The following is a 25,526-nucleotide window of genomic DNA, read 5'->3' on the forward strand; positions in this document are numbered from 1 at the left end:
AAGTTTTAGCAAGCTTTTGGATTCAATTGTCACATGATCTGTTATTTTATATACAGGGCAAGCCACCGTATAACAGTGTGCCAGTATTGTATGATTTACAAGTACAACGAACTATGAGATAAGTGCAATGTGTCCTACACAGAAATATACAAATTTCGGCTCACTCGCCCGTACTAATTTAGACTATTTTTTCAAGTCCTCAGTTTGTTGGTATAAATCGTTATCTATAAGGCCGTCACTATATCTTGATTAGAATTGTAAGATTTAATAACCAAAAAATGACAAGAATTCCATGTTTTGTAAGCTGAAATAAAAAAAAAATCATCACCTATGAATCACCCTCAAAGACCCCTTTTAAGTGCTTGAAAAAGCATATCATGTGGACTTTTTTTTTAGTCCCTATATCGGGATGGGGTTGGAGTTGAACACTTTTTTCAGAAATTTTAGGGGCGCAATTTTCGCGCTTGCCCCGGGCGCCGTTTTCCCTATAGATATGCCACTGTAAATGTCTCCTGCGAGCCCTGTTGCCTGAAAGTTAAAGGGGCAATGCAGTTTCGGTTGAGATGGGGCTTCAGGTTTCCAACGCTTTTTGATGATGACTTTTTTTCAGATAATAAGAATTATACCTCTTATGGAATATGAAAGAGCATTTCTAAGAGGAATTTAAGTTTATTTGATGAAAATTGGTTTTGTGAAATGGCTGAGATATCCAAAACAAAGTGATCCTAATAACAGGTGGGACCCACCTTTTATAGGATCGCTTTGTTTTACTTTGTTTTTTGGATACCACAGCCATATCAAAACGGATTTTCATCAAATGAACTTTTCCTCTATTCCTCTATTATATTCAAGTGGATTCTACTTATCTTGCAAAAAGTTAAAGGCAGAATCCTCACCTCATCCAATACTATATATCATCCTATTTTTAGTATCAAACTCAAGTCAGAAAATCAAACATAAGTCTTCGAATACTCCATTCTGATTGGCTGATAATACCGGACTTATCCAATTTTATTTTCTGAGTTTATGTTTGATAGCATCCTTTTTTTATTGTAAACGGGGCCCAGCCAGGATGACTGACGACGGAAATTTAGATAACGTGCTTGCCAATGGGGAATCGGGAGCGCGCGGAGCTAAAGCTGTGTGGGATTAGACAGAGGTGTGTGTCACAGTTCAGCCGTGCGTGCGTACATAGGATAACTAGTACGGGTACGTACATGTACATAGAGAAGAGCCGCGCTAGTTATCATCAGTGGAAAAAGTCGACGTGTGATAACGAACTGCCCAAGCACGCACTGTACTGCCTCCCGTGCTACTGCGCTCGCTGCATGCATGCACCGCTGATCGAGAAAAGTCCCCGATCGTCTAGCGTACCTGACTCAACAAGCAGCAGGTCCACGTTGAAAACCCAATTCTCAGCGTGCACAGCAAGTGTGTTGTGTGTATCGTGTGTAAACGTACGAAGTATCACCAGCACGCTCACACGTCTGTGATAATCTGCAACTGGGTTACGTGGCTGCTTTTACTGAGCTCATACCGTCAGGAAAATCATGGCAATTCGTCGACGACCAGGCAGCACCAAGAATCCTCCTATCTTCAGCCATGAATTCATCATCCAAAACCATGCCGACATCGTTTCGTGTGTCGCAATGGTCATTCTCGTTGGCCTTATGTTTCAGGTAATGTGTGGCGAGGTGGCTACACCATACCACCACAGTTTATACTGCACTACAACACCAGCAACAGGCATGCTACACATTGCACATTGCACGTTTGTTTGTACTGACTCCTGTGTCTATGTCTGTAACTGTGCGTTTTTGCAACAGCTGTCTCATGAAAACTTTCAGGTGCTAGTTATAAAGATACATTTAATTCCCTGTTCTTCTGACTTGATCTACAACCTCGTAGCATGAATCAGTTCTAGAACATTTTGTCAGGACACAGATGTAAGGACAGACAGAGGTAAAATTAGACTCTATTAACGTTAGGCCTAGATTTTAAAATTTAACGGTTACTTGTCCTGGCTGGCCTGAGTGTAACCCCGTCGCGGGGCGCTGTACGTATTTGTCCGTATGGGGTCGCTGCTGCGGTAAGCCTGAGTGTAACTGTAACGTTAAGTGGTGGTGAACCAGAGTGGTGTGTGTCTAGCTACAACTACCCTGTTCCAGTTGTAGGGAATTTTTATAGTTCCTCTGCTCTGGTTGTTTATGCAGCAATAAATGTTAATATGATAATATTAGGGTGTCTGGTAGATTTTTGCAACTGGAGAAATACAAGTCATTTCACACTAAAACATATATATCCATAATGTCCATAGTTAACATAATACATGTGCAAAATTTCTCACCATAATCATGAATAATGGTGAAGTTATGAGCAAATAAAAACAGGGCATTTTTCATCCTCACGCTGTCAAAACCTTGGCGAAAAAGTGGGTCGCGAGCGTAATGAAATTCACTGTCAAGCGCACTCCAGTGGGCGGTGCTATTCACTGCGTTTATCACATTCAAAGCGCGCGTGTTTCTAAGGCTAAGCGCGCATCCTTGTCAGCTAGCACACACCTACCCAGCCAGCTGTGCGAGGCCCGCTTCGATCCCGCGGCACGCACTTGTACTTGCACTCGCACGCGATTTGTACACACGGGTTTACGAGACCGATGACCCATCACACATACAAACGTATCACAAACGTAGGTCTAACAGCGCGGCGGAGTAAAAGCGCACACAGTAGTGCTGCCCCCCCACGGAAAAAAGCAGTAACTGACATTTTTATGAATTTGTACTTTTTTGGAAAAATGAATAGTTTACCCAATGCTCTTAAATGTGAATAAGTCAGTTTTGGAAAAAAAAAATAAGATTGACCAAAAATGCAATTTTTCACTTTTGCAAAAAGCAGTAACTGCATCCAGTCGATTCAACTTTTCAAGTTTCCCCACGGAAGAAAGTAGTAACCAACAAAACCTACGGAAGAAAGCAGTAACTAACAATTTAGTCTAATAATTCAGACTCTTTAGTCCTGCCGGTACATTTTTTCCTAATACTTTTTTTTTTCAAATTCTATCAATTTTCTAAAACAACATAAACAGCAGATTCTTCATTAATTTAGGGGAGTAGATATAAAAAGATTGTTTCACCAGTAACTTGACTCTGCCCGCAGGGAATCATAATGACAAGTTGTAGAAAAAAGTTTCTTTCTGGAGACTAGCAGAGGTAACATACTGAGCGCACTCAGAGTGCAGAATACGCGTACTGCATGCGCGCATAAATTTTGCAGCATGCCTACAACATGTCATACACTGCAGCAAACTGCAGAATTCATCACACACAGTCTAGTCATTATGCACAGTACAGTACAGTCTGAGTGACAGTGCCAACCATGCAGTCACACAGTGACTGAAAATTTTCTGCAGTCCAGGCATGCCTGCAAATCTATCATGAATTGCAGAGGAACCAGAAAATCAAGGTGAGCTGAAAATATGAGTAGAAATTTTGAATGGAGATGAGCACTAGATCTAGTATACACTAGAGGTCTAGTCTAGTAGTAACGTTAGATCATCTAACGCTAGGTCTACCGCGTACCAGACCGTTCACTTCAATTACCTTACTGTTGTGTTACACAAAATACCATTTATTCCTAGATAGAGTAGAAGCGACAAGACCGAGTCTAGGTCTAATGTTAGGTCCTAGATCTTATAGATCTAGACTAACCAGAAAGTAGAAGAACTTTATAACCTGGTGGTGGTAACAATTCTCCTCACTATGGTCATGTGACATGTGCAGTTACTGCTTTTTTTCCATGGGGAAAACAGCAGACTCCTGGCCATCTGTAGACCGAGTGCAGTTACTGCTTTTTTCCGTGGGGAAACCACCCAGAATCAAGGGTGAGTCACCGCAGTAACTACATTTTCCTAAATAACATTTAAAAAATAACGGAAACACAAGTTTTTCCTAGGTTTTGTTAGACAACTAGGTATGGTGCATAATCATACCACAAAATTATTTTCGACTGTTTCTGTGTTTTTAAAGAATCTGCGAAAAACACAAAATCGCATTTATCTCAGCTCAGCGGATATGCAGTTACTGCTTTCTTCCGTGGGGAGGCAGAGTGGTGCATGTGCAATATGTAGTACAGTCATAGAGATGTATACTAATACTTAGTATATATCTCTATGAGTACAGTGTAGACGCGCACATGTAACGCTACCAACCGGTACTCGCATTACGTACCGGCGGTGCGCTATAGCAGCTGTGCGGCGGCTGAATATCGTACCTATGCATGCAAAACCGACTCGACTGTATGCATGGAGCTTCGCGTAAGTGCGCGCCGTAACCACGAGTCATGGCGTGTAACTACGTGTCTAGACTTGTAGGCCCCGCCTCGCTTAGTTCGCTGATGCTGTTACTATGCTGACAAGGGTATCTTAATCGCTATTTCGCGGGTTTATCCTGGGGAATAAGCGAAAAACCAATGCTATTTTTGGATTCAGCACCATTGAATCCTCCTACACCGGTATGGCCAGTTTCACAGTCGGACGGAACAGCCGAGTTATAGCGATGTTTAGGCTTAAATCTGAATTTAGGTAGCAATACGTCTTGATATCTAAACTCGGCGTAGGACGAGAAGAATGAGACCACCACAAGCTTTCATATGATACCAAATTTATGGAGATTTGTTCCCGGGATAAACCCGCGAAAATGCCTGAAAGGTGATTTTAAACCAAAATTGTGGGTCCACTTTTTGACCAAACGCGCGCCCTACGTTTGCCCATTGCCCAACACGCACTGAACGCATCTGGTAGTCGTAAGTTTATTTGAAAATGCTAGCGCTTTTGCATTCAAAATGTGACTTTCGTGATATCATTTAGTATTGAAGATAATATGATAGATTTCTCTTATTGTAAAAAATGTTTTGAAGTAGTTTTATGTTCTGTAGATGCATATAGACCTAGAAAATCTACGTCAAAGATGACTTGTGAACTCGCGACTTTTGCGTGAATTTCGAAGGGGATGACAAAGCGCATCGCGCTACCTACGCCCTAATAATATGTTCGACAGTGCAGTGCCAGAGTGGACTAAGGAAATCCAGGGGTTTAGCAGGGACCACAAACAGTTTTGACCTCAAAATGACTCGACTGGACTGGGATTGGGGGGGGGGGGGGGGGGGGGGGTCTTGTCTCGGCATTTGCTCAAAATGTAGGGTCTACATTAACTACGACCAGCAGCCCCATACGCATAGCGTAATGGGGCTGCGCACTGTGGCATTCAGGATCATGACAGATGAGTGTAGCAGACAAATATCAACTTAAAATCTAAAAATTTCTTCAATTTGAAGACTTACCAGTGAAGTTGAAGTATTGACAACAGATTGATCACATCATCGCATCACATCTGATACGGAAGTAGAGGACTGGTCCTGTAGTATTCCGGTCTCAACATAATATAATCATCTTCACCATTGTTGCTTTATGTGCGTTGAGGAGCGTTGATTCATGACTTAATGTGACTCGATCCAGAGGAAACTGGGAGAGCTACACTGAATTGACTGCCAGCGCATGCGCACAAACCCAAATCCATTGACTGGATAAGATGTCTGTGTGCGCATGTGCTGGCTGTCAATTCAGTGTACATTGTAGTTCTCCCAGGTTCCTCTGGATCGAGTCACATTAAGTCATCAATTTGAACAGAAAGGGACTCAGGGAATAATTTTCCTGGTATCGCATTGCAATTTGCTATGCATTTTTACACCACTGCTACACAAACTAACTTTTGTATAGCAGTTTTCTTCCATAGAAGTGTACAGGATACCATGTGAAATATTGTTCATCAGCTGAAATTGCTAATCAAATTTGAGTTCGAAAATTATTCCCTGGGAATATTGGCAGAACTAAACGTAGCACGAACCCTGTTGTCAATACTTCAACTTCAGTGGTAAGTCTTCAAATTGAAGAAATTTTTAGATTTTAAGTTGATATTTGTCTGCTACACTCATCTGTCGTGATCCTGAATGCTACAGTGCGCAGCCCCATTACGCTATGCGTATGGGGCTGCTGGTCGTAGTTAGGTCTACATTGCACTTGTTCAATAATTGTGCTGTACATGTATTCCATACATGTATCCAATTGAATATCCTGTACTTCTTCTTCTTCTTCTTCGTGTATACTGTCCAACACCCCTTAGTAGGGGCCAACCGGACAGGGACTACCAGGGACAGGGACAACCGGACTAGTCTGTACACAGAGCTACACTGTACCAAGTCTCACGCATTCTGCTTGAGAGTATGAGACTCGCACATTTAGGGTCCATCTCACGATCTCACTCATGGCACCCATTTTTCTCTCGCATCGGAACCATAGCTCAAAGGATTAAAGTGGTAGTTGCAATTGAAGGTATATTTCCCTTTTGTCTTTCAAAATAAGTTAAAAATAGTCACTTAAGTATGCACCAGATGCAGATCGCACCATTGTGAGAGCTAAAAATTGAAAAAGCTCCCTACTGTGGGAGGGGGAACAACCCCCTCCCACACCCTTCCCCCGTTTGGTCGCCTCGCTTGCGCGCATGTGCGTGTGCTGAGACGCTGAGTCATGAAAATCTCACTCGTAAAAATTTTTTGAACTTGGCATCTCTGTGTACATTCTACAAACTAGACATGCAGTTCTACCAGGTTATGGTGTTAGCCATGCCCATCAGCCATGTAGCAGACAGTACTGATGGTGTGTAAATTGCTCAATCCTTTGTTTTATTACAATGAATGAGAGGTACATACAATCTGTATGATGAGAAACAGGTCAGGATACAGTTGTATACATGTAGGTAGGCCAACAGTTTGTATGTCAAAAACAATTTGCAAAACATCTGTAGGTTCTATTCTGTCACGATTAGAGTTTTGTGTTCATGATTATACCAGGGATTATACACATACAAACATTTTGTGTATTGACCTTGAAAACAAATACAATGTACTGGTACCTTTTTTTTCTATTCTACAGAAGCAGTAAGAATAATTGAAAATCAGATGAGTGAGAAATAGAAATCCAAGTAGGAAGTAATATGTTCGATTTCCTTCATTTTTTTTTTCCCACACATACAATGTGCAAGTTGTCCAGCACTGACGGCACATGGATTTCACAAAAACTTTGAAATGGTACAACTTTTGAATGAATTGTCAGGTTTTTCTCAAACTTCACTTACATTGATGTACAGTACGTACCAATGACATTTTTTTTTCTGTTATCGAATCCACATGTAATTGGGGGTAAATTCCCCTTTAAAACCCCAGCAAATTTGATGCTTCCTTTTGTTTTTAGAAAGTGTACATAGAATCCATTTCTTGCACTGAAATGAAGATTTGATACAGATTATAGCTGTGTTTTTATAATGAAGTTATATATTGTTGCGTACATGCACATTTATTTACATTTGCCTTATAAATGTATTTGAGTATTATGATTTGCTGTGTGCTGGAGGACAATCTGAACCCATTTGCTTTCTGCAAGCTTAGTGGTAATGGGTCGTTGTGCTAAGTCTATACACAGATTTTAGAATCTCGTAGGAAATGGGTTATCATAGGCTGAGGCTAAGTGCACTTTTGTCTCCCAAGGGGAGATCTGGTTTTACAATGATCATGTAAATGCTTGTAATTTGTTGTCGAATTTAGAAACTGGTAATTTCCATTATTTAAGTAAAGTGGGTCACAAAACCATGACCAGACTAGAAAAGCACTCTGAGAGCGCAGACCTCCGCGAAGCAGCTATTTTCCACCGATGATCTTTCTCTTCCATAGAGATCAGGGATTTCCACCCACTGAAAAATCGCCTGATTTCCCAATGTAGAAGCCTTTGTTACGTCATAAACCCTCGGCTGCGCGGCGTGCCTCGCCCTAGAAACTAGAGCACGCACTTTAGTGCATGCATGAAAACCTCAAATACTAGGTACTATGCGCAGCCTGAACTCCCAAGTTCATTGACCCTACCTGCCAAAATATCAAAAATCCTTCATAAATTCCCTAAAAATTCTCAGATCACTACCAAAATGTAATCATCTGTTACTTGTGTCATTCTCAACCTTTCCTGTAAGTTTCATCCAAATCTGTTAACTACTTTTAGAGTTATTTTGCACACGGACAAACAAATAAACGGTAATGAAAACATAACCTCCTCCCTCGGTGGAGGTAATGATATACATTGTACCATGTACTTGTACATTATGTAGAACATCATAGCAAGCATCTACAGCTGTTGTGAGTGGGGCCAAATAACAACCTTTTGCACAACTGTGTGTACAGTGGTATTGGTGTACTATCATGCAGAATGCTGCGTGTTGTAGGGTGGATCAATGCTCTAGACGTATTGGCGGAATTCTCAGAGTTATAGTTTAAATGGTCTACAGGCTACAAGATCAATCACAAGCACACCTCTCACATGCTCATTTAATTAGCATATTTTATTTCAAGAGCTGTGCTTTGGGCTGGGGGTGGGGGACTGCGTAAAATTAATTCAAAAACAGACAAACTGAAGGAAACCTCAAATTTATCATGATAAATGCTTCAGTCTCTTTGTCAATGCATTGCATTTCTGATTTTTAGCAGCATACTGTACTCTTGACACTATCAAAAGACTTGAATTGCCTTCTAGTAGTACAGTACATTGTATACCCCGATGTGATGGTCACAAATGGTCATAAAGCTCTAATATCATTGGGAGATCTGGCTCTATAGCACTTGTTATTGTTGTTGTTGTGCTCTCTCTGCTTTGAGTAGTCTTTGTTAAAGCCAGAGAGAAGCCACTTGAAAATGTAGGTGTATTAATTATCGTATAAAAACAAAAACACAAAATAATACATAAACACCAACACAAACAAAAGCAATATTAAATATATCTTGAATAATTATTGCCTCATTCATGGGCCAATAAATATGCCCATCTTTTACACACCCCAATGTTAACAAATTCGATTTTGTTAAATGCATTAATTTGATAGACTACATTCAAAAGTACCACAGTATGTCATCGCCATTCATTACCATAGAAACTTGCTCTAAACAACCTCACTTGGACTGAATATCTGTGAACATTTGTGTTGCTAATCATGATTGTACCTGGTTCCAACATAAGCTATAACATAAGACTGTGATGTCATCACTTTGATACACTTTACCTAATAGAGAGCATTATGTCATCAAATATATTTCATCTGCCCACCTACAATGTACATGCAAAAGAAGATTTCACAGCATGGTAACACCCACACAGTTTCTAGCCATAATCTGATATATACATGTACCTCAACCATGGCACACATGGTTGAGTTAAGTGAGTACTTTTCAAATGTCATGTGCTTCTTTTTAACTACAGCATGTACACTACGTGCGAAATCCAAATTGTTTACATTATAGCTTTCTTCTAATGTACAACTGTATGACGTTATTACCTCCAATGTGTTTCATCATAGTATCCATACATGTACATAGTTTGGCTGAACAACAATGGAGTACTTGCACCTGTTGCCATCTCTGCAAAAAAGTTTCGAGCTGTGTGTCAAATACAGACCTACATGTATGTTGTGCATTGTGCAAGAAGAAAAGTTTTGCAAAACTGAGCATGTGCTGATTGTTTGTTTGTTTTCTTATACAGGTGACGACTCCACTGGCTTCAATGTTTGTCATGATGCAATACAACATAACAAGCAACAGTACCGAAGGTGAGGAAACCAAAGGTAGGAAAACAGAGCTGGAAGCTGGTAACCTTTAAGGGGAATTCTGGGCCAGGTTGATGATTAGTCTGAGAAGAAAGAGTACAATTTTACAAGCGCAATAGTGAAAAGTGTGATGTCATGAAGTTATGAAGATTTGCTTATAAAATGTTCACAAAATAGTCCTTGAACAGTTTACTGACTATTTCATAACTCATCTTATTTTTATTTGATTTTAATCAAATTTTTGATGTTGTGCTTATAAAATTTTACTTTCTTTTTCAGACTAACTTTAAACTGGACTGAAATGCAGTTTTTATGCCTCCGCCACGAAGTGGTGCCGGAGGCATTATGTTTTCGGGTTGTCCGTCCGTCCGTCCGTCCGTCCGTCCGCATTTGTTTACGCGATAACTTGAGTAATATTGACTGGAATTTTACCAAACTTGGTCCAAGTATAAAGTATGATTGGGCAATTACTTGATTAGATTTTGGGTGAAATCGGCCAAAGGTCAAAAGTCAAGGTCAAATCATGAATTTGTATCCGTTTACGCGATAACTCAAGACTGGATCGAGCAAATTTCACTAAACTTTGTCTGAGGATGATGTATGATGGGACAATTACTTGATATGTTTTTTAGTGAAATCGGACAGAGGTCAAAGGTCAAAGATCAAGGTCAAATCCTAAAATGTATTTGCTTACGTGATAACTCAACACTGGATGAAGCAGCTTTCGCCAAACTTGGTCCAAGGATGTTGTATGATGGGGCAATTAGTTGAGTAGATTTTAACTTGACATTGGCAAGAGGCCAAAGGTCAAAAGGTCAAGGTCAAATGCTAAAAATGTTACTATTTCCCCCATATATATGCAATGCCTGAAGGTATTTTCTTGAAACTTAGTGTAGACATGTACTACTGTGTAAATATTCTCCAGAGAGAGTTTCATGTAAGGTCAAAAGGTCAAAGGTTAGGTAAAAATGTTGCAATATCACTTTTCTCGCAAATGGTTCAGTGTATCTTCATGGAACTTGGTACATATGCATGTACTGACTGGCAGGGATTATCTAGGGAATTAAGGGGTCATGGGTCAATAGTCAGGGGTCAGAGGTCAAGGTCAACTCAAAATTTTGCTATTTCCCTCATATACTAGTATATGTATGGCAGTGCTTGCATTATTAGTTTTAAAACTTGATATATGCATGTATTACCTAATGGAGATTCTCTGGGAAATTTCCAGCCAGAAGGTCAAAGGTCAAAGGTTAAGGGTCAAAGGCCAGGTTTAAATGCAAAAAAAAAAAAAAAAATCTATTTTGTACTGTAATTACACTCTTTCTTCATACCTTGAAAATTACTCAATGCATAAACTTATAAAAGGGTCGGTCAGAAGTCACGTAAAAATTCTCAATTTCCCAAATGTGTGTACCTGCACTCTTAGACAATTATAGCAAACCCAGTTCAAGGAAAGTGAACATTCAAGATATTTCTGACAAACCTGTCATTTCAATATTTTGCCAGTTATGTGAAACTGTCATCACACATTGTGAAGACATTGTACTATACACCTATTGGGAGAATCATGCATTATGGCGGAGGCATCAGTCGCCATAGCGACATTTCTAGTCTTTCAATATATATCAGAATTTTATTTGAGCTGAACAACAATTAAAGTATATACATGTATTGTAAAGATGTGTAGATCTTAATTTTGTTAATTTTTATTCATATCCGAAGAAATGAAGTATATAGAAATATGAAAATGATTATCTTTTTTACCCAAATTTTTACTTTATTGTGAAATTTTGATATTCTGTCAGACAAAATTCAAACATTTTTGTGTGCATGAATCTTTCACAAATTTTGTGAGGGGCCAAGATATGCAAAAGTAAAATAGCACACAAAATTTCTTGTCTACACAAAGCATTAGATGCCAGTGGCAATTTGCAAAAGTTTCATGCCGCGAATGTTTCGAGCTGGTTTCACAGTGGTTGTGTGTGCCCTGATAGGTGCGCAGTGTATGAATGGGGTATTTGTCTCTCTCCCCATCACAGAGAGCGGAGAGGAGGAGACACGCTACATGTACGGAGCCAGGGACTCATTCTGCATCATCTTCTACTTCCTCATCAGCATCGTCCTCCACGCCGTCGTTCAGGAGTACATCCTTGATGTAAGGCACTCCCGTTCAGTTCCTGTTTAACCCCTTTTGACCTGTTCCATAACTAAATTCTGAAATGCCCATAGACTTTATACGCAGGCCACCAGGTTCCCGTACGGAATGGGTTATGTAAATACCATCAGCAAATTGTCAGTGTACGGTGCCAATATCAGTGACACCACATTTGCTTCTGCGACAATTGCTCAAGTCTTGTACTCTCCGAGGACTATGGGTTAGGGTCAGGTTTATGATAGGGTTTTAGGTTTAATTTCATGTGAGGATTAAGATTAGGGTTAGGGTTATGTTTTGGGGTAGAATTTATGCTTGGCTTAGTGTGCAGATCAATTGATTTTAGCATAATTATGCTTAAAATAGGTTCTGTAATAAACTTTGTGGAAAAAAAAAAAACGAAAAACAAAAGGTCGAAAAACAATGGGAGCAATTGTCGCAGGAGCAAATGTCATGGAACCGCCAATGTTATTGTAAGGTCATTGTCCCCAGAGGTTGATATAATAACTGAGAGCTGCATGTACATTGAAAGAATGTTCAAATCTCACCCAAATATGTACTGTGTCATGTGGATTGAGTGAATGCAACAATATTACCTTAGCGGAGAACATGTCTGAGAAGTTTTAGGATAATCACACTGTTTGTTCAAAAGTTAGAAATGTTTAACTAAGTATCGGTGCAGCTTTCACTGGATTAGAAAGCTGCAAGATTTTCTGAGGTAATTGCGGGACAATAAAAGAAAGTGAAAATATAATTCTCCAAGATGTCACTTAAGTTTCATTTTTGCTTTCAGATTAGAATGCTGTCTATTGCATTATATTTAGAAGAGGGGAAAGATGTACAGTGTACATACATGTACTCTGTATTGTTGTTTATGGTGTCATCTATCAACATTCACATCGTTGTAATATTTTGTCATTCGCTACAATTGTATGTTTTCTGTGATGCTTAGCAGTTTTTTGTTGCCATGAAGTCTGCAGACCATTAATTGTACCTCCACCTTTGTGGTGAAGAGTACAGTTGTATAATATCTGTAAAAGTTATTTGTTATCCACAAGCATCCCAGTTATATCTGTTTGTGGCATTTTATGAAAGAATACCTTGTGCAACATCTCACCTCGGGTAAGCTCCCTGAAAGGCATTAGTTACAATGTAGTAGCATTTGCGGATGAAACAAAAACCCAGCTTTGGTGCTTCAGAATTGTTCTAAATTCTTCCTATCGCATGTATAGCTCTCCGAATCTGAACGCGTGTGGCGCTCTAATTTTTTTTTCTTGGGATATAAACTTCCGGTTATGAACGCGCGATGTGTATATTGTGAATGTACAAAATTTGTACATGTACGCTTTTATGCACATTGAACGCCGAAGTACTAGTATTCACAGTTCGTATTGAATTCTGTCTTATAATCTGTTGAATAATAGAGTTATTTTCTAATCTGTAACTTTACATTTGATGAATGGGATTCTTCTGCAAAGCGGCCCATGAATGCTGGGCCGATGATGCAAAACAACGAAATTATGTAAAATATCTATAGACGAAGGATGTGACGTGGGTAAACCGCAAAACCGGAAGTGTACGTCCCAAGAGCGATCGATCAGATATCGGTATCGCAAGGTGATATCGCTTGATATCGGCTATATGCGATAGGGAGAATTGTGAATTAGGGATAGAAACAACCAATATAAAAATGTTACTCACTATAGTCAGTGTTAATTAAATATACAAAATGTGAACAGTAGTTCTAATAAAATTGTTTCTCGTCTAAACCGTCTGCAGTTATGGCTTACTCAGAAAAATAGTGATATCTCCTTTTTCTAGGTTTTAATGCAAATGTATATGGTAGGATATTTTGCCATACAACTAACCTACACATACACGTATGCATCAAATGTGATAATCCGAACATTTTTTAGATCACTGCTCTGACTGGTAAACAGTACCTTTAAACAACAAACTCCTGAGCAATATTTTCAAACTTTTAATGTATTTTGCTCTCTCTCATTGGCTTTGATGTACCATTACAATGCTCAAGTTACATTTGTACGTGACAAGTCATATTGTATAGTTTAATATCATGCAAACACTACAGGTACATTGTGTACAGTGTACATGTACTTCCTTGAAGAATCAAATTATTATACCATCACTGACAGAATTTTGAGAATGCCCATGGAAAGTGTAAGTGGGCGGCATGTGCTACATTAATCAGCAAAGAGTTGCTGCTATCGATAGGATGAAATTGCCTGTGCATGGTCCTCGGGAGACTTTGTGTTTACTGTATAAACTGTTCCGCCCCCACTGCGTGGTATGGATATTGTTGTGTCTTCCTCCGCAGATATCTCGATTGTTATTGGTAATAGTTTGAGACACGAGGCTGTAGATGTTTTTATGTAGACCTGAGCCGGTGATACATTATAAACATGAATGCAGACTGCCTACCGGCTTTTGTTATTGTACACTGTAGACCAAGAAGAGGCTTTTAATTGGATAGTACTCTTTTATAGGCCTACAGCTTTCTGTTGCGGCAAAAGTAGAAACCAAATAGGCCATCCCAGTATGGGACTTCTCTCATTGTAGCATACTATGTGATATCGCTTTCCCATTAATGTAGTGCAATTATTTATGGGAAAACATTTCCTGAAACTTTCTTTTCATGGCAATATGGAGAGCAGAAATGTTTCCCAGTATGTTAGCTGTTGAACATGTATTTCAATTCTGGAAGTTTGGGCAGATGCACAGACCAAAGAATGAGTTTTTTTTATTTGCTATTGTGAGAGATGTAGAATAAATCAGGGGAAATGTCACATTTTGGAATTGCCATGCAATGATATTACATCATAGGAAGTGTGATCTGTAATATCAGACTGCTTTATATTTCATCACATCAGTATTTTTTTTTTTTCGACACAGCATTCCCTTTGAGGTTACCATGTAATTTTGATGTTGTGAAAAGAATGACTGATTTTCTCTGCAGTAAAGACACCATCCTATATCGATGATCAAAGACTTTATAGGAATTTAGCGAGTCCTGTCTGTGTTCAATTTCCAGTTAAACAATATTCTGTAGGATGTTTAGTTGGAGCTCACATCAGATTTCTGTCTTCTACAGCTTTAAAAAGTACAGAAAACGGCATTTTCTCTTTCAAAATATTAGCATAGCGAGTAGCCTGACCGTGGGAGAGTACAATGTACAAATTGAATCAATGTTTTATCCCCCTCCTTTTCATACTGTGCACGCTCCTGACTCTGCAGAAACTGAATCGCAAGCTGCACCTCTCCAAGGTCAAGCACTCAAAGTTCAACGAGTCGGGTCAGCTGGTGACCTTTTACCTCTTCTCCATCCTGTGGGGCAGTGACATCATGATGAAGGTCAGTGAGGTGTGTGTGTGTGCGTGTGTGTGTGTGTGTGCATGTTTACATTGTATGTTGTCATAATGAAATTTTTATTGTTTTGTAATTAACTAATTCGTATATTATTGTTTATATGAAAATGAAAGAAAAATGAAAGATTGACAAAAAAGTGTGAGTGTTTGTGTGTGTGTGTGTGTGTGTTTGTGTGTATGATGAAGTCCCATATGTGATTACATGGATAAGAATTTGTAAGGTGGGTGGGGCAGTGGGAGAGAAGATGTGAAGGGGGAGGGGGAGGTTTTTACTTTTGCAGTATGTTTCATTCAGTGTTTTGTCTTGATGTGTTGGATATTCATCAATTCCTCTGAATTATTCAGTTGATTTCTGTGTAACAATGGACATGAAATGTCTGATTTATTATCTGTTATGAACATTGAAATTAAACAAAAAATGTTTATATATATAATGTCAAGTTGCTTTAAAGGAATGGTACAGTTTCGATGGAGGTGGGGCTTCAGGTTTTTAACGTTTTTTGATGATAATTTTTTGAAATAATTAGAAACCTTCTATGAAATATGAAAGAGCATATAATTCGAAGAGGAATTCAAAGTTTATTTGATGAAAATTGGTTTTGAAATGGCTGAGATGTCAAAAAAAAGAGAGATCCTATGTCCCACCTTTTATTAGGGTCGCTTTGGTTTACTTGTTTTTGGATATCTCTGCCATTTCAAAACCGATTTTCATCAGATAAACTTTGAATTCCTCTTAGAATTGCATGTTCTTTAAAATTTCATGGAGTGGTTTGTAAGTATCTCGCAAAAAGTTAAAAGCTGAATCCTCAGCTCAACCAATACTATATCATCCCTTTAAGTCACTTGGATGAAGTAAAACAGAAATTTATTAGGAAAAGAGATATTGCATAGCAGCGCTGAAGGGTTTGTTGTGTTTTATTCTGCCGATGTGAGTCGTCTTGTTCCTAAGCTGATTCTGTGATAGCCTCTAGCATGATATGGGAAACAAAGATATACAATTGTAGCAATGGATGACATATCAATTCTTCATTGTTCACTTTATAGCTTGTGTATGAACATAATGTGACTACCCATGTGAAATAATTTCCTGTGAGTTCAAGTCTTTTTCATTTGGTACATTGTAGATGTTTTGTATATTTCATTGGCTGTATTTTGAAAATGTTTATTAATGGTTTAATAACCCACTCATGTGCCTGCCCTGGACAAAGAAAACTCACTTCTGGCAAGTGGGCAAAACGGGCGCTTGGCCCTACAAAGGATAGGGCCCAAGATAATAAGAAAACTTTTGAAAGGATCAGGCACTCTCAATTGTCAAGTCTAAAGACTTTGGGCAGATGTGTGCTGTGTTCGCTCGTCAACCACTGCACATCTCGCATACATTGCAAAGAAACCTATCTACATTTATGAGACATGGCTGCAGTAATTGCAAGCTCACACCCCAACCGTGAAGGCGAGACGATAGCGATAATAGTGTAATAGCCAGGGACAAATCTGGTATCAATCTGTGCGCGAGACCCTTTGGGAATAGAGCTGTGAGTGAGTCCTGCTAGAGGAAACCTCTGCGTTAGGGGTCAGAGGTCACACACACACACACACACACACACACACACACACACACACACACACTCTCCAAGTCTGTCTTGCTGTTATTCTTTGCAGGAGGGTTTCACACAGAACCTGTCTCATCTGTGGGAAGGCTACCCTCACACGCTTCTCTCCTTCCGATCAAAATTCTACTTCATAATTCAGGTAAGCGACAAAAAACAAGAAAAACCAACCACCTTCTTTATGCCATTTTAAGGTTGTTGATTTTCTGTCTCGACACTCTCTCTCTCTCTCTCTCTCTCTCTCTCTTCTTTTACTTCAGCTTAGACATGTAGATGGCAGCATAAAGTTGTTTTATTTTATAGTTGTTTTTTTTTTGTATGCTGATGTTTTAATGACCACTATTTATAGCGGCATGAGCAATTTATCAAAGTTGTAAAGAGTTGTAAATTTCCCTGGGGATCTCTATCATGTACAGTAGTTGCGTTTCGCTATTAAGTTTTTATATAATTTCAGTTTTTTTACACTTGTTTTTCCAATGATTCATTACTGCTCCTCTCAAAAGACACATCATCTCGAGGAGAGAATATTGCAACGACAGTTTGTGATAAGATTACCCATTGTTTTTCTCCTTTCTTCTGGACCAAGGGGAGGTTTACTTGAGGATGCTCTTCTGGGGGTGAATGTTCTCTAGTTGTATCATTCTTTAAAGTTTGTTTGTCTCTTTTGCAGCCCCATAAAAAAAGATGCCTTTCATTATTAACTTGTTTATTGTAGAGGTAGGTTATTCACACCTTTCCGCAAAATGATAGAAATGGGAAACTTCTTGATGATGATGGGGAAATAAATGCATGTGCTACATATTTCAAGTGAATTTATTCGGATCCCGAAAACGATAATGTTCCAAATGCTATTGTGGGTACAAAAAGAAAGCATATTCTCAAAAGACGTGGGGCTAGTTTTTCATTTCTTGTTGAAAAACTCTGTAGTGTATTGCATAAAATTTCATTTACGATGTTGGGAGACATTATTCTTCCACTATGCAAAATGATGTGATGTTCGCAAAAGCGATGTACAACCTTTAGCGCAACAAAGAGAGAGAGAGAGAGAGAGAGAGAGAGAGATGTGCTTGAAAGGATGTGCATTTATGTGTGTGTTAAAACTGCCCCATGGACAACCAGCAATGCAAGATTTTCTTTTATTGGATTTTCCTGCTTTCTTCATTTATCCTCTTTGCTGAGCTGCAAGCTTATGTGTGCTTGCAGACCATTTTCTCCTTTTTTTTTTTTTGAAGGTACACATGAAGTTGTAGAAACAGGAAGCATTAAGATACAGAAATCAAACAGCATTTTTTAGAGTCATTTCTTTTTCTTTTTGTTTCTGTGACGAGGGCAAGAAGCAGACATTTCTCAGATTCTTCAGTTTCATTCAAAAGTTAAGGAACAATATGTTGATAGATGGACATATGGCAAAAAAAAAAAAATGGATGTTACATGTTTTGAACACTGCCCTTTTGACAGTGTACTGCTTTCGTTATTCATATTTTTTTTTTTTTTTCAAATGATAAAATGATGAATTTGTGGACAGGAGAGGATCTGCTGTGATGTTTGATAAAATTTATTATCATTCCCCCTTAGATTGCCTACTGGATCCACGCTTTTCCCGAATTATATTTTCAGAAAGTTAAAAAGGTGAGTGCTTTCATAATTGTGTAAGAATATTATATCCTTTGATTGGGCTCACTGACTGCAATGATCACCTATTGTTTTAACAGTCAACAGCAAAATGAGAGCCACAAATCCATCATTTTTTTATTGCAGATGTTGGTCAATCATTTTATGTGTGATTTGATATGTGAAGTTAAGGAAATCACTCACTTTGCTGTTCAAAATGCACATACGGTGGACAGAGTCCCTCAAGTACATGTATTGTATGCATCCGTACTTCTCAACGTTTGTCAACCCAAGGCCAGCTTTGGCTCCCACTAAATTTCTTTGAGGCCTAGGTAGATCAGATGTCAATCTCTTTTCATTTTGTATTTGGCGGACATCGCAGCCCACCTGTTCGAGCTTTGCAGCCCATCGGTTGAAAAGCGCTGGTATATGCCGTATATTTAGCGAGTCTTAATAGTGTTTGTGAGGCGGGACTTGCTGACATTTTCGCAACTGGTTAAATTCATGTTCATGGAGTACACAGTGTTGTCACATGACTTGTGGTATTAAATGTGACCGTGCACCTCAAAACGAACATAAAGTCGCACACACTGATTTTGCGTGAGGATTGAAAATAAGTGGAATTGGTCAACCTAGCCGAACTTGACTTTTTCATATTTTCTGAAAGAGCGGGCCTTCTTTTACATTATGCTAAAATTTGGTATCATAAAACGGGCAGGAAAGTGTGTTTTCTTAGCAGTTTATCTCGAACATTTTTGGTAGAATAGTGTGATTAGATGTGTCTTTAGAATCCCTTTTTCATTTCTGAAAAACCTTGTCCACACTCTTCACTTTCAACTCTAATTACTTTTGAAAGGATAGTGCTACTGCTTTGAAAGTTGGCATTAATTATGGACAGAATGTGTTAATGAGGCATGCTTAATTTCAGTTCAATCTGATAATCCCTTCATTGTTGTTACACTGGTGGTTTACTTCCTGTTTTTTGTCCCATTCATCGCACAGCCAGCACGGTTTGGTAAAGATTAAGCGCTTGAATAGACACTGTACTTCAGAGCCTCTTTTCTTAGTTCGCACTTTTCCTGAGTTTGTGCTTTCTTTCCAATATTTAGATAGGTTAGGAGAGTCCATTTGATTTGAGTTATACATCATTTTAAAGCTTAAAGTCTGCTCTTTCAGAATATGGTCTTAACTAAAAATTCATGTCTGGCGACTTTTTGTTTGTTTTGAGGTGCAGGGTCACAAATGTACTGCATACATTATGTACCAGTACACGTTTGGGCGCATATCACTTTCATGTCAAGCTCAGAGTAGATACATGTTTGTTTGTTGTCTCTCTTTACAATTAGCACTCGACTTGTGAAAATTAAAAAAAAAAAGAGGAGAATATTGTTAAAATAGTAATGTTTGATCTGCTTTTGTAAAGGCGTCAAAAGAATACTGTTCACAGAAATTTGTCTTTGTTTTTGTTTTTGTTTTTGTTTTCTCTCTTTACTGTTTAGCCCATGTTTGTCATTCATAATACTCAAGTGATGATCTCTATGATGTGAGCATTAGAGGGCTTTTATTAACATTTGATGTGTTTTTGCAGCACTCCTGTAACAAGATCGATTTCTAAAGCTAAGTCTGATCTTAGTTGTTTTTATTAAATAATATGTCTGTTTTTTCTCACTTTCAGGATGAAATGGGTGCAAGGATTCAATATTCTGCTTTCTACTTGTTCTTTGTGGTTGCGGCTTACCTTCTAAAGTGAGTTCTGTACTTCACCATCTTCTTCCTGTATATGTATTCACAAGTTTGCTGTCATTTGCCAGTTTGAACAAGAAAACAGAGGCTCTGCTTAACAGTGTATCTTATCTTAATCTACATTTTGATTATGTTCGCAGTGGCTTTGACAGCTCTGTTTGCCCAAAACGCAGTGTGCTGTGGGTAGGCGAGATAATCTCACTTTTTTCCCGCTGTATTCTATTAAATCATATTCATTTCAAGTGAGCTCCAGTGAACATGTAGTGATCAGAAGCTGTTCACACAGCATCAGGTCAGGCTAGATTTACTCTCGTTGTGCCATGACATTTTGGTAGATACAGCCTACTAGGTTTCTCACCGGCACTCTGACTGCCGTGGCAAATTGAGGGCAGTGTATACAATGCTATGAGGCTTTCTGTGCCAATCAGCACTTAGAAGCAGACAAAGGGTTTAAAACTATTTTCAGAAGTGTCTGCATAAATTACTGCTCTGGAAAGTGTTTTGGAGAAATACTCATCAACTATCAATGAAGCTTTCCATCTCTCTTGTATTCTCATTCAGTTTGACTCGTCTAGGTCTAATGTGCATTGTGCTGCACTATATTGCTGAACTCACCTTCCACGTGGCACGACTTTTGTACTTCAGCGAAAAAACAGAATTGTCAGCACCATGGTGAGTATATTCCATGTATTGTTGTTATTTTCCTTTTCATTTCCCTTCAATTGGCACATTTATTTCACTTTGATGCAAAGCTACCGCTTTGGCCACACCCTTCGATGTGTTTAGAATGCAATGCTTCATCCATTTCAAATTGACCAAAAAGAATAGAGTAACGTCAAAGGAGTGAGTCAATAAATGTTTCATAGAAAATTGCATTAAAGGGATCGTGTAGTTTTTGGTGAGACCTAATTGCAGGTTTCTAACATTTTTTTTTGGTGAGATAATGAGAAACCTCTTATGAAATATGAAAGAGCATGAAATTCCATGAGGAATTCAACGATTATTTGATGAAAATTGGTTTTGAAATGGCTGAGATATCCAAAACAGAGCGATTCTAATAAAGTGTGGGACCCACCTTTTATTACGATCGCTTTGTTTTACTTTGCTTTTGGATGTTTCAGTAATTCCAAACCCGATTTTCATCAAATAAACTTTGAATTCCTCTTAATAGAGTGGTATGCTCTGTGCTATTTCATAAGTGTTTTCTTGGTATCTCGCAAAAAGTTAAAAGTCCAATTCTCATCTCCACCAATACTGTACCATCCCTTTAAATACCAGTGAGAAAGATTATATGGAAATGTTGACTGAGTTTCACATGTTTTCTTGAAGCAGTAAGATTATTTTCATCCACATGCAATACAATGCAGACGAGGTATAAATGTTGCCACCTAGCAGTGCTCTCATGGTTTGAAAGTAAATATCACGACATTTAATTCATGCTTACAGTCCCGCATTTTACCTGAGTCGACTGACCTTTATAGCATAAAGGTGATGAGAAAATGCCCTGAGCAGTGAGGATTCTGAGAGTGAGAAGAAAAATCGGTCAATTATTCAAATTCATGAAATTCTTCCGTCGAGATGTTTTCATTGCAACTGATTGGGCAATACTCAACTTTCTCATGTGGAAACTTCTTTTCTACATCGAGTAGACGTGTGACATTTGGTGTGAATGATGGCTAAATGTCATCTTCAGAAACTAATTGTGGGTGCCAGGATAATAGAGAGATCCGAATAGGAGAGGTCAGACTGTTGTGTCAGGCCAAATTTTGTCATGTATAAGGGTTGTGTCCTGGTAGGATCGCTATAAATGTCACAAAAACCTCAACATTGTTCTTGAATTTCTGCTCCAACCAAGAAACAGTTTATGACAAGACAAAGAATAAAGATAACAATGAAATTAAAACTTTTATTTCCCTCCTAACTTGGTGGAGACCACTCCTCTTTCTACTGTTTATTACAAGACAAGGAATAAAAACTGTTTACAATAGTAAAATTAAAGCTTTCTTTTCACGCTTAGCTTGGTGGGGGCCTCACATTTGATAGTTTTCTACGAGCAAAGAATACAGATAACAATGAAATTGAAGCTTTCATTTCCCTCGTAACTTTGAAGGGACCACTCCTTTGACTGTTTATTACAAGAAAAAGAATAAAAACGCGTAAAATTGAAGCTTTCTTTTCACATTTATCTTGGTGCGGCCTCCCCTTTGATAGTTTATTACAAGCAAAGAATACAGACGACAATGAATGTGAAGCTTTCATTTCCCTCGTAACTTCGAAGGGACCATTCCTTTGACAGTTTATTACAAGACAAAGAGTCAGAATAACAATAAAATTGAAGCTTTTGTTTCCCACCTAACTTTGTGGGGACCTCGTCTTTTGGTGGTTTATTACAAGGCAAAGAATATAGACAGCAGTGAAATTGAGACTTTTGTTTCCCACCTATTAAACTTGGTGGGGACCTTCCCTTTGATAGTTTGTTGTAAGACAAAGAATTAAAGATAACGAAGAAGATAATAAAATCATTTCTTTTCCACCTAACTTGGTGGAGACCACTCCATCAGCAGTTTATTACAAGACAAAGAATAAAGACAGTATTGAAACTGTAGCTTTCTTTTCCCACCTAACTTAGTGGGGACATCCCCCTTTTGAATTTGAATCATTCTTGCGTGACATGACACATCTCTCTGCTGCTTTCTCCTCCTCTTCTGCTGCTACAGTTTTACATTGTGGGCCATTCTCTTCCTGCTGGTTCGCCTGTCAATCATCTCACTCACAACCCTCACCGTCTGGTTCGGCCTCGGTAGGATAGAAAGCCAGGGTTTCGACTTTGCCAGTGGAAATTTTAACTCCCCGATTTCAAGGTACGCTCGCGACTCGCAACCGCAGAGACCGAATATGTCCATGTGCTTGTCGACAGTCCGTTCAAGGTCTTCTTCAATATCTCATGACATTGCCTGTGAAGCAAATATGTGTACATGTATTTTACTTTTTCAGTTCTTCCAAAATTGATATTTTTTTCTGATAGCTAATATACCAGTTTTCATGTATTGATCGTGTATTCCCTCAAACTTGAAATCAAATTACAGTAAACTGCAGAAGTCACGTGAACACCTCAATTTTCAAAGACATACCTGGATATAAAGGAGAAGCACAGTTTTTGACGAGATTTCCAAACAAGCGTCTGAAAATTGGGCCATTTGATTTCGGAGAGCCATTGCTCTCTGATGTAAACCTTCTCATAGACTGCCAGTACATGTGAGTCCTACCATGGTTATTTTTTGACTGGCACTTAAAGTGTTAGATCCAACTTTGCAGTGGGACTGGATTTGTGATTCTTTCTTTAACAGTCTGCCATTTACAGTCTCTCTCTCTCTCTTTCATCTCTTGGGGCAGACTCTCCATTCTGGCAGCAGTGTGCCTTTTCCAGGCCTGGCTCATCTTCAACTTCCTCATGTTCCAGCTGCGCCGTCGCCGCGAGTCCCAGCTGGCCTCGGCGAAGCCCCAACGCAAGGTGGTGCCCGTCAAAAGCAAGGACAAGAAGAAGAAAGAAGAGAGTAAGAACGTGAACCATATTTACATTTGTACTGAGGTACCCCTTTAAAACGAACACAGATACAAGATTTCGTTAGGACGAGAGGCTTTTACTTGTACACACTGTAATCATTTCCCATGGTTGTCAGTTTTAACTAGATTACATGACAACAAAAAACTTCTTTTGGTTCCAGCTATCCAATTATAACCGGGTTTGCGTGTGGTTGCTGTATTTTGTTTTTCTTTTTGTTACGGGGGAGGAGCGAGGGGGAGGGTGCGATGAATATGCAGTTGCAACTAAATTTGTGTTTCCAAAAGTAGTCCTTGTTTAGAGGACATCATGATATATGTTTGGATTTGTGGAAGGAAGTGCAAAGCGTATTTTGGAGCATATCGGGTGATGCGTGGTATATATCGACAAGTAAGGTCTGGTAATTAAAAAAAATGGAACAAAGCTCTAGTATAAGTGAGCAAAGTATAAAGATTTTTATAAAGTTATGAAGATGTTTATAAAGTTTTTTGCCATGAATGAAGCAGTAAACTTGCTTTCTACATCATCAGCATGCAGATACAATTTTAGATCATTAATGAGCTGATGTTGAATGCATGGTAACCTGTATTTTGTTTTCGTTATAATCTTTGCATTTTTAAAGTCTTGACGCGCAGTCAGATTGAGAATTATTATTTGTACAAGAGTGTACATATGGAAAGATGGGCAGATGTAAATGAAAGCATAACTTTGTTTAGTACATCAGTGCTACCATTAAGATCAAGCAGTTTGGCATAGGGCTACAATTGCTCAACACTCAAACATTATCTGATGTGGGTCATCTTTCATGGAAAATGTTTCTTCCCTTTTCTCACTCTCAACCTTGCATCTGCAGCAAGAGCAATTGAGGGTGGTGACCAGGTCGATGCCGTATCCGCTTCCCAGGCGACGTCCGACTCACCGCACTCGGAGAACGGCAGCGTCCGGGCCAGGGCAAAGGCCAAGAAGAAGTGATGCGGTCCGCCGTCATCAGCGAGTCAACGGCCCGGTTGCCAAGGAACATCAGCCTCCACCTCATTTTTTTGTGCGTCTTGTTAACGGGGGCTTTCCCCCGCTGTTTCCAGTCTCTGCGTTTTTCCCCTCGGAGGCTACGTCTTTTCTTCTACCGCTAAATATCCTTCCATCACAAAACTTCAGTCTCACTTTTGTGTGCCATGTTGGCTGTCCACTTTGCATTACGTAGGAGGTTATATAAAAGTGTAGGCATTTTTTTTCTTGTCATATGCTTTCCACTCACTCATGGACAACTAGTCCATTTGCTGTCATTATTGTTTTAAAGGAAGTTCTGGGGGATGGGTATGCTTTTGATAAAAAGTTGTCAGATACAATCTGAATTATCAGAATTATTTTCCAACTATGGAAATTCTGCATGTGGCTTGCTTCCTTTTGCCAGATTGAGGTCAACACAGACAAAGATTTGTCGGGTTTTTTTGTACATAAACATTTCGTAGGCATCTGAATAGGACTACAGTCCAAAATTTGTGGCGATTTGGTGGAGCTCTTCACATAACGAAAACTGTTGCCTTGGTTTATGCAATAGTAAACCCAGATAATCAATTCCTGTGCATAAGTAGATGATGAGGATCTGTTTCTCTGTACAGTGAAAACAGTGGAAACCTTTTCCAAGGGTTGCAAGTGAAAAAAAAAAGAAAAAAAGATAGAGAGAGAGAGAGAGATAGAACACACCCATATGGCTGGCCATAATTCTTCCCTCTTCACCAATGACAAATGAATGCTATTGTAACCTTTCAGGAG

The 25,526-nt window shown here is 39.0% G+C and overlaps 1 protein-coding gene across 2 annotated transcripts; it reads left to right on the forward strand.

Moving 5' to 3' along the window:
* Positions 1–1,413: 1,413 nt before the first annotated feature.
* LOC139724631 (translocating chain-associated membrane protein 1-like) lies at positions 1,414–25,392 on the forward strand. 2 transcript variants are annotated; one of them, XM_071635763.1, is made up of 11 exons: positions 1,414–1,679; positions 9,629–9,710; positions 11,732–11,847; positions 15,100–15,216; positions 16,890–16,979; positions 18,413–18,466; positions 20,124–20,194; positions 20,753–20,863; positions 22,909–23,052; positions 23,585–23,745; positions 24,607–25,392. In XM_071635763.1, exons 1-11 carry the CDS (start codon positions 1,551–1,553, stop codon positions 24,723–24,725), a joined length of 1,194 nt encoding a protein of 397 aa, XP_071491864.1. In that variant the 5' UTR covers positions 1,414–1,550; the 3' UTR covers positions 24,726–25,392. The 2 variants fall into 2 exon arrangements, with proteins under 2 accessions (XP_071491864.1, XP_071491865.1); XM_071635764.1 differs by having other exon boundaries at positions 9,629–9,695.
* The last annotated feature ends 134 nt before the right edge of the window (positions 25,393–25,526 follow it).

The sequence above is a fragment of the Diadema antillarum genome, unplaced genomic scaffold (genome assembly GCF_040938485.1).
Source record: "Diadema antillarum isolate AM-2024a unplaced genomic scaffold, OU_Dant_1.0 scf00000225, whole genome shotgun sequence".
NCBI classification, from domain to species: domain Eukaryota; kingdom Metazoa; phylum Echinodermata; class Echinoidea; order Diadematoida; family Diadematidae; genus Diadema; species Diadema antillarum.

Coding starts and splice junctions, on each gene's coding strand:
- LOC139724631 (XM_071635763.1), top strand. CDS start 1,551: ATGGCAATTCGTCGACGACCAGGCAGCACCAAGAATCCTCCTATCTTC. Junction 15,217..16,889: donor GCAGTGACATCATGATGAAG/GTCAGTGAGGTG, acceptor TATTCTTTGCAG/GAGGGTTTCACACAGAACCT. Junction 23,053..23,584: donor TTTAACTCCCCGATTTCAAG/GTACGCTCGCGA, acceptor CTCTTGGGGCAG/ACTCTCCATTCTGGCAGCAG.